The 13,176-nt window shown below is 31.0% G+C and overlaps 1 protein-coding gene across 1 annotated transcript; it reads right to left on the reverse strand.

Annotated features, from left to right (window-relative positions):
- Nucleotides 1-1,503: 1,503 nt before the first annotated feature.
- LOC111019995 (MADS-box transcription factor 23) lies at nucleotides 1,504-9,016 on the reverse strand. The gene is made up of 8 exons (XM_022296527.2): nucleotides 6,966-9,016; nucleotides 6,006-6,087; nucleotides 5,828-5,895; nucleotides 4,812-4,911; nucleotides 4,686-4,727; nucleotides 3,870-3,911; nucleotides 3,617-3,774; nucleotides 1,504-1,899 (listed from the first exon to the last, which is right to left on the reverse strand). The coding sequence occupies exons 1-8, from the start codon at nucleotides 7,202-7,204 to the stop codon at nucleotides 1,764-1,766; spliced, it is 867 nt and encodes a 288-aa protein (XP_022152219.1). The 5' UTR covers nucleotides 7,205-9,016; the 3' UTR covers nucleotides 1,504-1,763.
- Between the last annotated feature and the right edge of the window lie 4,160 nt (nucleotides 9,017-13,176).

The raw sequence follows: 13,176 nt of genomic DNA on the forward strand, positions 1-13,176 counted from the left end.
ATCCCGTTCGAAAGGAGATTTTTGTCCTTCCTTCTTCTCCGATCGTTTTTGCCTGCTTTCGTCTCCGGTCGACGTCTGCTTGCCTTCATCTCTGCCCGCCTCCATTTTTCTCCATCGTGCCAGGGCAATTCGTCTTTGTTTACCCCAATCGAAAGGTTTACATTCCAACGATTGTTTTTTATTTATGATTTCGTGTGAACTACTGTATATATGAGGGTATATATTATAATGAGTTTGATTATGATATATCTTATAACTCAACTTGTATATATGCGGATATATACTGTGATTTTGAATATATGGATATATGTTTATTGAGACTTCAAAAGATATGTTAGATGTTTTTTGTGATTTTGAATATGGGGCCACAATAATTTAAGAATTATGATAATAATTTATGGAATTATATCTTTTATATTTAAAAAAAAAAACAAATAACTCTAATAAATGTAAATGTAATAAATAAGGGTAAATTCGGAATTAAAATAAAATCCTACATGCATAAATCTAAAAGTGTAAAATTAGAAAATTTTAGACATTTGTGTATATAAGTTTCTAAAACAACCCTCCGAACACATTATCTTTAATTTAAAATTGTAGTTCTTTTTCCATAAGAAAAATAACAATAAATAGGAAATAGTTACCAAATGCAGTATTTTTTATTTATTAAAAAATGATAACAAGAAATAGTGACCGTTACCAAACATGTCATTTTGTAAATCTTTTTCTCATTTCTCATTTAAAGAAAAAAAAACATTCCCAAACATGTCTACAAATTTTAGAAATGACAAACTAATGTTTAGTTTTTTGTTCTGGCTCCCAACTTTTCAAACACAAGTAATAATTATTATTATTTTATCATTATTTACTTATAAAAAGCATAATAAATATTTTTAAGAATAAATATAACATAAATTCTTTTAATGTTTTATTTTCAAAAAATAATTTCATGTAAATTTTTTGTTTTTTAAATTTAATATTTTAAAAAATAAGAAACAATTACCAAAAAAAATATTTCTAAAAGAAAGAAAGAAAAAAATATCAAACATGATTTTTTTCATAAATAAAAAATGCAAAAGAACAAAAAAAGAAACAAGAGCATTGTCAAACAGATCCTTAAATTCTCGAATACTAACTTTATAGCTCTAGCCATAATTACAATTATATGAAAGAAAAACTCATATTGCCCTTCAATCTTTTTTCCTTCAATTATTTTTGATAATTTGGTCACATTTCTTCAAATACTTTACATTGGAAGTTGTTTGCTTAATCAAGAAATAACTCTCTTCACTAAAACTTTTAACAAAAATATAAATTAAATTAAATTAAAAACAAAAGACAAATATCAATGCAACTAATTCACAAATTCAGTCCTTCAACTTCGAGCATTATATCTATTTAGTCTGATTTGTTAGCAATTACACCTATAAACTTTAAATCCCTTTTCAGCGTCGATAGTACTAAAAAATGCAGCAGAAACTAAATTAGTTCAAACTTCTGCCCTGTGTTCAATTCAATAGCCTTCATTTCTCATTTTCATATACCAAAAATTGTTCATGTACAAGCCAAGAGAACCAAAAAGAAAAAATCACTGCTCAAATTGATTACTATAACTGTGTCAAATTTCATTGAATATAACAGTCAATAAGATCACTATAAACTGACTGTAGACAACTCAATGTAGTTAGGCTCTACCTCTATTGATTTTCTATGGTCCTGGACGAGAATGCAGAAAACATAGCCCGAGCAGGAACCCGAGTCTGTTACAGACCAAAATGATGAGAGAGTTCATCAGTTGCTAAAATTGCATCTCCTTCCAAATCTACTTGACTGCCTGTTGTGTCATTGGTTGCACCTTCAACCGATCGTTTCCTTTTTCGTTGACCGTCCAACGATAACCTAATGAAAATTCCGTATTTCGTGAATTAACCATCAGTTTGAAATAAATTTGACAATAGAAAGTTATCATTAAACTCTAATTGAAATAGATTTTGAGAATAAGTGACCCTCAAAATGAATTGAGCCAGGGAAATACGAAAGAAAATGATGCAAAAAATTTAAAGGAGTGCTTGGTTGCTCATGAGTTCGATTTTTATAACATGGTGTTAAGAAGTCAAGTCTATGTTGGTTAGGCGGGTTTACTTATCTCATACCATAGTTGGTTAGTCTTACAGGCTTCATGATATATTTAGGGTGTGTTTAGGTCATGAGTCGGGTTTATGTAGCTCGAAGGACTAACAAACTTATAAACTAAGGACGAAGAACTCGCCTTTTATTCAATATATTAACTTTCAAAAATCATAAATTTACAAATCAAATACATGTCACACACTATCCTAAGTTTCTAAAACATATTCTTTTAGTATAATCCAAACGCAAATTACACAAGTTTTCCAACTCGCTTAATGAACCTAAACTTATTAAAAACGACGGACTAAACATCCTCTAAAATAGGTTAAATTAGAAGTTTGGTCCCTAAACTTTGAGGTTGTATCTAATAAGCCACTAAACTTTAGAAACTATACTAAAAAGTCTCTAAACTTTAAATATCGTATCTAATAGACTCCTAACCTTTAAAATGTGTCTAATACATTCCTAAACTTAAAGAGTTAAAGGTGTTTAATAGATTTTTAAACTTTCAATATTGTATCTAATAGATCCCAAACCTTTAAAAAGTGCCTAATAAATCCCTGAACTTTCAATTTTATTTATGTCAGTAGGTCTCTGGACTTTAAAATGTGTCTCATGAGTCAAGGATCTATTAGACTTCGAAGATTATTAGATATGAAATTGAAAGTTCAATGACCTATTAGACACTTTTTAAATTTAAGACACTTGTTGGTCACCATGGCGAAAGTTTAGAGATTTATTATGCATGGAATGACTCACAAATTAACCAGGATTTTAACAATCTATTCCAACGCCACAAGTTCTGAGGTCGAGCAGTTGATCAATATGATTAATCGTGGAACCTCTAGCTAATCTACTCCTAAGAAAAAAGTTTCTTTTCCCAACTTTTAAGGTTAAGGATGGACAATCGTTTATATTCATGTGAAAGATACTCGATTCCTTTTTCACCTTTTTCTTCCATTTGTTTCTATGCAAATAAATGAATTGAGTAGTACATGGAATATTTAATCAATTTCAGACGGTAAAATGTAAACCCAACACAAAAAAGCAGCTCTCCTTTTCTGCTCTTGCTTGCCATACTCTAAAAAGAGCCTGATAAAGTTGACTGTTGCACTAAAAACAGGGGAGTATGCCTATGAAAAAGTTAGTAGTTGCTAATCATGTCCATATTCTACCAAGACTATATTTGAAGGCAGAAAATTTTGATGAACTATTAGTCAGATCCTTAGATAAAGAATTGGGGCACATTCAGACAACCAACCAAGCTGGTGATCAAGAAAACAAGCCGAAGAAAGTGAGTGTGAGTCTATTTGATAATGATTTCGTTTTGGCTTTGCATTATAGAATCTATTTTCAAAAGCCCTTTTATAATCCTAGCTAAAATCTGAAAAAGTAATTGTCAAAAGTCTACTTTTTGTTTTAGAATTTTGGCTAGTTCTAGAAACTGAAAGCTAGATAGGTTCAAGATAAGAAATTTGAAGTTTACCCCAGATGCAAGGAAATTTCCGAGCGGTCATTTTCCTCTGCCTCGGTCTCGGCCTCAGTCTCGTTGGTAGAAGTAGTTTTCGAATCCGAGAAGTAGGATCTTTGAAAGGGGCTGGACTCCGGGAGCGGTGTATTATTTCTCTGCTGTAACTCCTCAAGCTATAAATGTTCGAAAGGAAGATATAAATAAAAAATTCATGTCATTCTTTCCATCCCGAAAATATGAGTTAATTACTTTTAAACCAAAAACTTACCTGTTTTCGCAGAGTCTCGTTCTCTGAAATGACCATTTCCCCCTGGGAGTAAACAAAATCCGAATAGGAAATAATTAGTAATCAACGAGTAAGATCGAGAGAACATTAGTTCCACGAGATCGTGTTTATTGGAAGTTCATGACTCCTTCTTCCACATTTCTATTAGGAGAGTTCTAAATGTAATACAACAACCATTTCAATTAATCCATCAATCTATAAACTTACCAAAACTTTCCCTCTAGCAAATATTAACTGAGTTATTTTCTACCAACCCCACTTATCAAAGTTGGTTACATTACCATTGTCTTTTCATTTTATTCCATTTGATACAATCACAACCACAATTAACTATAATCAAATCAAGCAAAACCTTGAAGGAAAGCAAACTTTAAGAAAGATTTACTCGAGACAAGAGCTATGGTTGATTAATCACTTTTACCATTAGAAAATCACTCATCTTCCTATTGATCATGTTTGGCAAATTAGAACATTGATTTTAGGAAAATCAATTACTTAAATCTCTTTTTCCAAAATCACTAATTCTACCATCACTCCCAAACACACCCTTATTCGATAGGTGTCACTAGCATAATTCTTTGTTCCAAAATTACGATTGGGTATTGTAAGTGGTAGGGTGGTTTTGCTACCACAATCCACTAAGATTTGGTCGTTCTTCATCCCGATAGTCCGATTCATTTAAAAACCTCAACATCCAAACCAAAATCTTCAACTAGCTTACTTGTGATATTGGTAACTTCTTTGGATTCTAAGATAGAAATAAAAGAAAACGAATTAAAAAAAGGATGACAAAGTTACCTGTGACCTACACTTTTGGAGCTGCTCCAAAAGCAATGTTTCCTGAAAAAGTTATGTCTCAGCCAAGGCAAGATTTTTTACACAAAGTACTAACTACTAAAATTAACATGCATATTTGCATAGTACCTTCTTGTCTTTGATCGATACGATTCCTTCCCGCAACTGATTTTCTAAGTTTTGTAGCTCTCTAAAGCTCAAACCATCCAATTCTTGGCCTCGCATCTGCCTAAGAGGTAGAAAAACAAAAGCTAAGAGTTATTTACCAAATAACAGGCTTCTTAAGTTGTGTTCTACAATGTCAAAGTAAATAAATTGGTAAAGTGAAGACATATGACTTGTACTTTAAATTTACAACAGACACAGACCAACTTTTTTTGTTTCGGTGTATCATCTAAGTACTCATTCTTTTTTTTTTTTCTGATAAGAAACAATTTTATTGATGATTGAAATTACAAAATGGTGGAGATTAAACAAAAAAAAACCAAAGGAATTACAGAAAACTTCTCCAATTGGTTAAAAGAGAGTTCATACTACAAGAAAGGAAATATGGAGAATCTTTACACCAAGAGCATGCACTGTTCCAAGAGTACTCATTCTTTCAGGTCCCTAGGTTAACATTTCTATTTCTTATTTCTTATTTCCCGTTTTCTGTTTCTTATTTCTCATTTTTTATTTTTTGATAAATAAAAATAAAATTGAGTTTAGTAACTGTTTCTAGTTGATAATGATTTCTTGTTTCTCGTTTTGTAAACTTTTAAAATAAAAAAGTAAAGTTTTAATATAAAAATTAATTTATAAATTAAATATTCAAATCTTTTATGTTATTTTTATTTTTTAATATTTATTATGAGTCAATATTAATAAAATAATGAATTATTTATGTTTTGGAAAAAAAATAGAATCTGAACAAGAAACAAGAAACTTGATTTAATTGTTTCCAAAATTTCTGCACAATCTTGAAAACGTTTCTTAAAAATAAAAAACGAGAAACAAGAACCATTACCAAACGCTTACATTTCTCTAAAAATGGAAATGAAAAACATGAAATGAGAACATTACCAAACCTTAATAATTCCTAACCAGTTCCTACTATTTCAAATTTGTATGTTTAAAAATAAGAAAACTACTTACTACCGACTTACAAGCATGATAACTTTAGCTTTACAATCTCCTCTTCAGATGACTTTGTATTGGAATCGGATGGTGGCAACTGTTTTTCACAAGAAAATTATAAGAGAACTTAGCAAAAATAACAAACAAAAAAAAGGAGAGAGAGAGAGGGAAAAATAAACATAGACCATAAAAATGTAGTGCATTTACTTTTGTTGTGTGGTCCAAAGTCTCCTTTGGAAAATCCAACTCCATGCCCTGTCCTCTGTACCTTGAAAGAGTATGTTCCATGCTTTAAAACAGAGAGAAACAGAGTCAAATAACTAAGCATGTTTCCAAATAAACAAATAATATTAAAGACAACTATTCTTTTTTTTTTTCATAACCCAACATCAAACTTTGCTAGTTTCCTAGTTACTTGGGTAATTCAAGAAAATGCAGATTCTACATTTATGTCAGATTATTAAAACCGGCTGTATCTCATCTCATGCTGTACTCTTAGTAGTAAAAGATCATTTCAGTTACTAGTTAAAAGATAACTATCTGACCATTTGTAAAGGAGAACTATGTCCATCATTCTCTTCTTCTTTAGCTTTTCCATATCATTTAACTTTTCGAGTGTTTAGACTAGCTTCGCACCTTGACTAATCTCATGAAATAACTACCTAACCTCACTATATTTGATTGCTAAGAAAAGTCATAGAATATTAAATTCTACTAGGTGACTACTATAGTTTGAACTGATTCTCTCTTTAGTCTAGCTTGAGCTCATTCACTCTTCATAGGCACTACTGACCACCAAGCCACGGTGGTTCATTTTACTATTTACCAAGTGAATAAAACTAAACTTTCTCTATATAATATGATAAACTAGAATACCAAACAAAACCTCAAATTAGTTTATTTTAATATAAAATAAAGCTTCCGCAGCAGAACCAATGAAAGAGTTCTGAACCCCACACCACAACTTTTATTTGATCCTATTCACATTTCACTAGAAACCCAAAAATACAAAAACCCCCTTTTAAACTCCAGAGCTGATAAAGTTTCCACTGTTACTGAATCCCCCAAATTCACATGGTCCAACAATCAGAAACTCAAAGCTCCAACAGCAGACAGAAAAGACCAAAATCAAGAAATCAAAAAACCCTAAAGCAAAAAACCCTTTACCTAGTGCTGGAGAATTCATAGAGCCTCCCAGTGCTGGAGAACACAACAATGGCGACCTCTGCATCACAAAGAACCGACAATTCCTTGGCCTTCTTCATCAACCCATTGCGGCGTTTGGAGAATGTAACTTGCCTGCTGTTGATGTTCTCGATTTTCTTGATCTCCACTCTCCCTCTTCCCATCCCCTTCTTCGATTTTCTGGGACGATTTTCTCGAGGGTTTTCGTTTCCCCCAAACATCAAATTTCAAAACAGCAGTAGAATGTACAAAGTGGGATGGGAAATGGGGGAAATTGCTTTAAAAGAAAGGCATTGGCATTGCTGTTGGAACTTGAAAATGAATTTTGGGAAATTTTTTTTTCTTTTTTTGTTTTGGAGCGTCCATGGAAGGGAAGTTCGACTAAAATTAGTATGCAAGTATAATGGGTGACGATTGCTATTTCTATACGTAGAATTTATCCATTATTGGCATCAAACTGGCTGGTCTTTTCGGCCGCGATTGGAGGGATCCCTTTTTTAAATCTTTTCATTTTTCTCAAACACTAATTTGGTAGTGTCCGTTTGCTCAAGTTCTTCATTCTTGTTACAAAAGAAAGAAAGAAAATTGTGTTGGTCAGTCAGGGGTGAGCATATGGACTCGAAGAATCGAGCCGACCGATTGAAACTGACATGACCGCGGTCAATTTTTGGAATAGGCTGTTCAATTGTTGGTTCTTATTTTTTAGAATCGACGAGTCGATAGATCGACGGTACGAACCTGTCGATACCAACCGACTGATTATACCATAATTAAAAAAAAGTTACACTATTTTACAATTATATTAAATAGTTTGGACTTATGTGTATTATTTGGATTAAAATTACTGTGTACATTTGGATAAGAACTAATATGTATTAGTATTAGTGTAATATGTATTTTGAATTTTTTTGGAACTTGTATTACTTTCCTACTTAATAATGATTATTGATTAGTCTAAAATATCTCGTAAATAATGAAACATACCTTATAGAAAAAAATTTGAATGAAAATATTAATGAAATTTGAAAAATATTATACAGTATATGGTTATATACGAGAGAATTTGAATAGAAAAAATGAAGGGGAATCCAATTAATAAAAAAACGTATTTGAAAAAAAAACGAAATCAATGTCGATTTAATTGACAAACCAACTGCTCAATCGGTCTGCGCACAATGAAACAAAAAAGTTGTTGATTTTCAGATTTGGAAACCGACAATGTCGGTTTTTAACGGTGGAGTCGACCAAACACTGACCTCGACCAACCGATGATCGGCCCTAGTTGTCTACTATAGATTTGGTAATTTTAATCTTCTCGTTTCTATTTTTTGTTTCTAGTTTTCTAGTTTTTTTCTTTTTCAATAAAGTAAAATAGAAATGCATTTGAAATTAGTTTTTTAAATTAAAGGTTCAAAGTTTTTATGTTTTATTTATTTCTAAAATATGTATTATACGTTTTATGAGTCAAAAATGATAAAATAATACTTTATTTATGTTTTGAAAAAATTAGAAACAAGAAAGAAACTCAATTTAAATGACCAAAAAAGGCCGCTATTCTAATATCATCTCATGTGATTTTGAAGACTAGGATGAAGCACTTCTAAAATAACAAAAGTAAAAATGATAAAAAAAAAAGTACTCTCATGTATGTTGAATGAATTATAAAATGTATATTTAGTATGAAATTGATAGAGTTTAGACAAAAAAAAAAAATAGAGTATTCCTTTTTTTCTAGTTTAAAATTGGTATGTTTTGTCTAAGTTATTTAATGGTGAATTTTGTGCTAGAAATTTAGAGACCGTTCGATAACATTCTCATATCTTGTTCCTGTTTATAGTTTATCAAGGAATCTAAATATTTGGTAATTATTTATATTTCTTGTTTCTCTTTTTTTTAAGCCGTCCCACAATTGTATAGAAATTTTTTAAACAACAATTTCTTGTATGTTTTACCTGTTTTCAATTGGTTCCAAAACATATGTAAAAATATTGTTTTATCATTCTTGACTTAAAAAATAATAAATACAATTTTTTTAATATTTAGCTTAAAAAAATAGTATTTTTCATATAAGATCTTTACTCTTTGAATTTAAAATTTAAGAGAACAAAAAACGAGAAATGGTTACCTTCTTTTTTGAATAATTTTCGATAAAAAATAAATAAATAACAATAAATAGTTACGGTGTTTCTTTATTAAAGACGAAAAACTAAAAAATAAAAAAACGGAATGATTACCAAACGGACCCTTAATTTTATTGTTTAAAGAATTTGGCCCTTAATTTTATTCATTCCAAAATTTCTACACAATTTTAGAAATGTTTCATAAAGATGAGAAACAGAACGAAACAGTTGTAAGCACATTTTTTTTTGAAAAAAAAAACTATAAATGAAAAACAAGAAGCAATAATGTTACCAACGACCCTTTTTTTTTTCTAGTTTCTTGTCCTTACAAATTTTAGACTAGAAAAAATCAAAGTTTTACTTGAAAATTAATTTTTTAAATATGCTCTTCCAAACATTCTTTGAAAATGAGAAATAAGGGTCTGCTTGGTTGTTAATCTGGATTTTTTTTTAATGCAACATATGAGGTGGGGATCGAACTTACTGTTGGATGTTTAATATGTGAAAGAAAGTGAGAAAACCGTTGAGTATACAAATTTAACATCCGAAAATTAAATTTGTATATTAAGAATTTGAAACTTATTTTACATTTGTAACAATTTCATTATTTATTTCATAAAGTTTTTTTTGTTTCAATTTTTTGTTATGTAACTTTATTTTGTTAAAGTTGAAGGGATGAGATTCCCGGAGCGGAAACGGATCTTCATTGCTGTTTTTCGGGATACAAAATCCAAATGGAAAGAAGGAAATACAAGGGAAAAACCAAACCTTTGAAGAACGTTTCTTCAGTGAGTTCCCCTCGAACACCACCACCGGATTTTCCTCGCTATCCTCTTGGGTCTCGGGATCGTGCTTGTGGTAGCACCTTGATCGAAGAGTGGGTGAGATTGAGAGAATTTTGACAGAGAATTGATCGGTTTTTTTTTTTCTTGGTTCTATTCTGTAACCCCTTCCCCTCTTCTCCAACACACTTGAAGAAGAAGAGGGATGACGTGGGGTAACTCCCCACGTCACAAAACCTCCCACTCCCCTGCAATTTTGCAGGGGAGTTAATATTAATAATAATATTAATATATATATATATATATATAATATAATAATTAAAATATATATATGATAATATATATATAATAATTAATATATATATATAATTAATTAATCAAATTAATAATTAATAAATATATATATATACATAAATAATTAACACTTAATTATTTATTATAAAATTAAAATCATATTCTAAAACATTTCTCTCGTATAACCTATAGTTTTAATGTACATCTTATGCTCATTATTTTTAACCTATAGTTAGAATCTTATTCATATTAATTTTATTTGAATGAGATTTGAATCTCATTCAAATAATATCTCTCATAATATATAGTTTTAATTTACAATTAACTATATATCATAATGTATCAATATATATATAATCTCTTAAGTAATTTGAACAATTCAAATTCTTCCAAAAACTTGATCCTCGTTTTACCCGTTATGAGCTAGCAAGGGGACCTAATGGACCTACAGATCCGAAGCTCCAACGATGAAAGATTAATCGGTCAAACTCATTGACCGAGTTAATCTGGATTCGTTAACTACGGGTCATTCCACTAAAGACCCGCAGTTGCACTCTTCTCACTACAGAATGTTTTCGTGTCCATGGATATACGACCATTAACGACGAGTCAATCCTTTACGAGTCGTAACTCAAATTGGGTCAAATTACCGTTTTACCCCTGAGTTACATCTTACTCCTTAAACACCACTGCTCCTCTAATAAACAACCCGGTTATGGTCCAACCAATAACCGGAAGTCCCTCTCGACCAATGAGAGGGTGGGGCCCCTTGTTCAAGTCCCGGAGTCAGCATTTAAGGGAACACTCATCTACTCCCCTAAAGTCGGGGAGGAGTGAATTCCATCTTGTGAAATTATGTTCCCAGCTCCCCACTCGGTCTCGTCCCCAAAATGGTAGGAATGTTGAGTCGGCGACTCGGGCCACTCTCACTCATACAGATCAAAGGACGAGCCCTCACGGGCAGGAGTCCATAACTCACTCAGGATTGATAATGAGTTGCTTGGTCATCCTAAGAAATAGCAATCTATTAGTCAACGGTGTTACATCTAAAGATTTCCTATTTCGCGGTCCGGTCTTATACAAACTCATTGTATAGGATACCCCCACTCGCATGTCTCCACACGAACGACCTGGATCGAGTCGTCTGTAACCTTTACAGAGTGTGCCGTATCCATAGTGTTGCCAGGATAAGGTACTCAGCCTTATCCATATACTATAGACCCTTTAGGTTATTCACGAGACATTATCCATTCATATATCAGGGGTATATCAAATATATACCCCGTATATATACTGTCTCGATTACATCATAAATAACCTTGGATGTTTAGTTTATTGGATTTTGGATAATGCAAAGCTATGACTCAACAACAAATTTATTGAATAAAACTTTATTAAATAGACATTTGTTTTTACAAAATACAAACTACGAGTTTAGGGCAACACACCCAACAAAAGTTACGTGTTTTAAACTTGAAGTTATACTTCAAATGAGAAGTTTTTTCTTTATTTTGTTAAAGTTACACTTGTAACTTTATATGTGTTAAAGATGCTTGTGAGATGTTACTTGTTATGGACAACTATACATAGTTGTAGTTTTCTTCATTTGATATCCAAGCATACCACAATTGGGTATTCTCCTCCTCCCACAAGAATTCTCTCTTCTTTTGAGTTGTTCTTCTTGTTTATGTTGAGAGCAAGTATCTAAGAGTTCTGCCAGATCCGAGTAGTTCGAGGTTGCAATTCTACCGGAGTTAGTCGTTGTATCCTACTGAGACGATCGCTGTAGTCTGCTAACAACTTGTGCAGAGCGAATAATTGTCTTCAGGTCAGCGCTATTGAAGCGTGCCTCGACTATTTTTTTATCAAGTTTTGGTGTTCATCAAGTTGTTCAAATTTATATCGTTTGTATCCAGTTACGTTGTAATCTGTTTCTTAGTACTACACAGTTTATATATACAGCGTATATTTTCTCAACACTTACAACCTCTCATTGTTGGACCACTCAGCTATAGTTGACAGTTGTAAATCCGGATTTTGTTTCTTATTTTTAGATTGACCGAATCAAATAGATTCCATGAATATGCAGTTGTCATATTTGTTTTTGAAAACTGTTTCTAGATTCTTCCATCAAAAATGAAAATTCTGAAAACAACAATTTTAGATTTTTAGAGTTTTCAAATTTTGAATTTGAAATTTTTTAAAGTGCATAATTACATTATAAAAAAATATAAAACTTTCATAAATATTATAAACTTTTTTTTAATTAAAAACATGTAAAATATAATATATTATAAATTATAATATTGTAAAATAAAAATTATCAAAATTTATAACAAAAATGTTAATAAATTAATTACTATTATTTAGATTGAACTAAATATTTAATGAGTAACTACTAGTTACAAATATATTGCTAAATGCAGTAATTTTTTAAATTGAGATTCAATTTTCAAATCTACTGCCAAATACATATCTGAAAACACTCCAAACAAATAATACAATTCTATTTTTTATTGATTCTCTTATTTTTCATAGATCACCAACGAAATGCACCCTAAGAAACGTAACCAGATGCCAAGAACAAGAAACATTGAACGATGTTACTAAATGGGCCCTTAGCTCCATTTGGTTTATTGTTACTTTATAGGTCGATGGAGGAAAAAAATTAAGTTTAGATTTTTGGTGTACCGGTTTACTTATTTCAAATGAAAATTTGTGTCAACTTGAATATAGTTCGAGATCATAGATTCAAATCTTCATCGTCTCTCCTTTGGGATGTAATATTTAAAAACAAAAAACAAACATTTGGGAACCTTTCAAATTATATAAACCAAATTTTATGTTAACTCGTGCTTGATTTGTGAATTTATGATTTGTAATAAAGTTAGGCCTATCTATGGTATTTGAGTTTCATAGACTTGAGTTTATGTAATATAGATTTATGTCGCTAGTTGATAGGGATTAACAAACTCATACCATAATCACTCAAAAAAA

This window comes from Momordica charantia (genome assembly GCF_013281855.1).
Source record: "Momordica charantia cultivar OHB3-1 chromosome 1 unlocalized genomic scaffold, Mcharantia_2.0 BLBB01000001.1, whole genome shotgun sequence".
Classification (NCBI taxonomy): domain Eukaryota; kingdom Viridiplantae; phylum Streptophyta; class Magnoliopsida; order Cucurbitales; family Cucurbitaceae; genus Momordica; species Momordica charantia.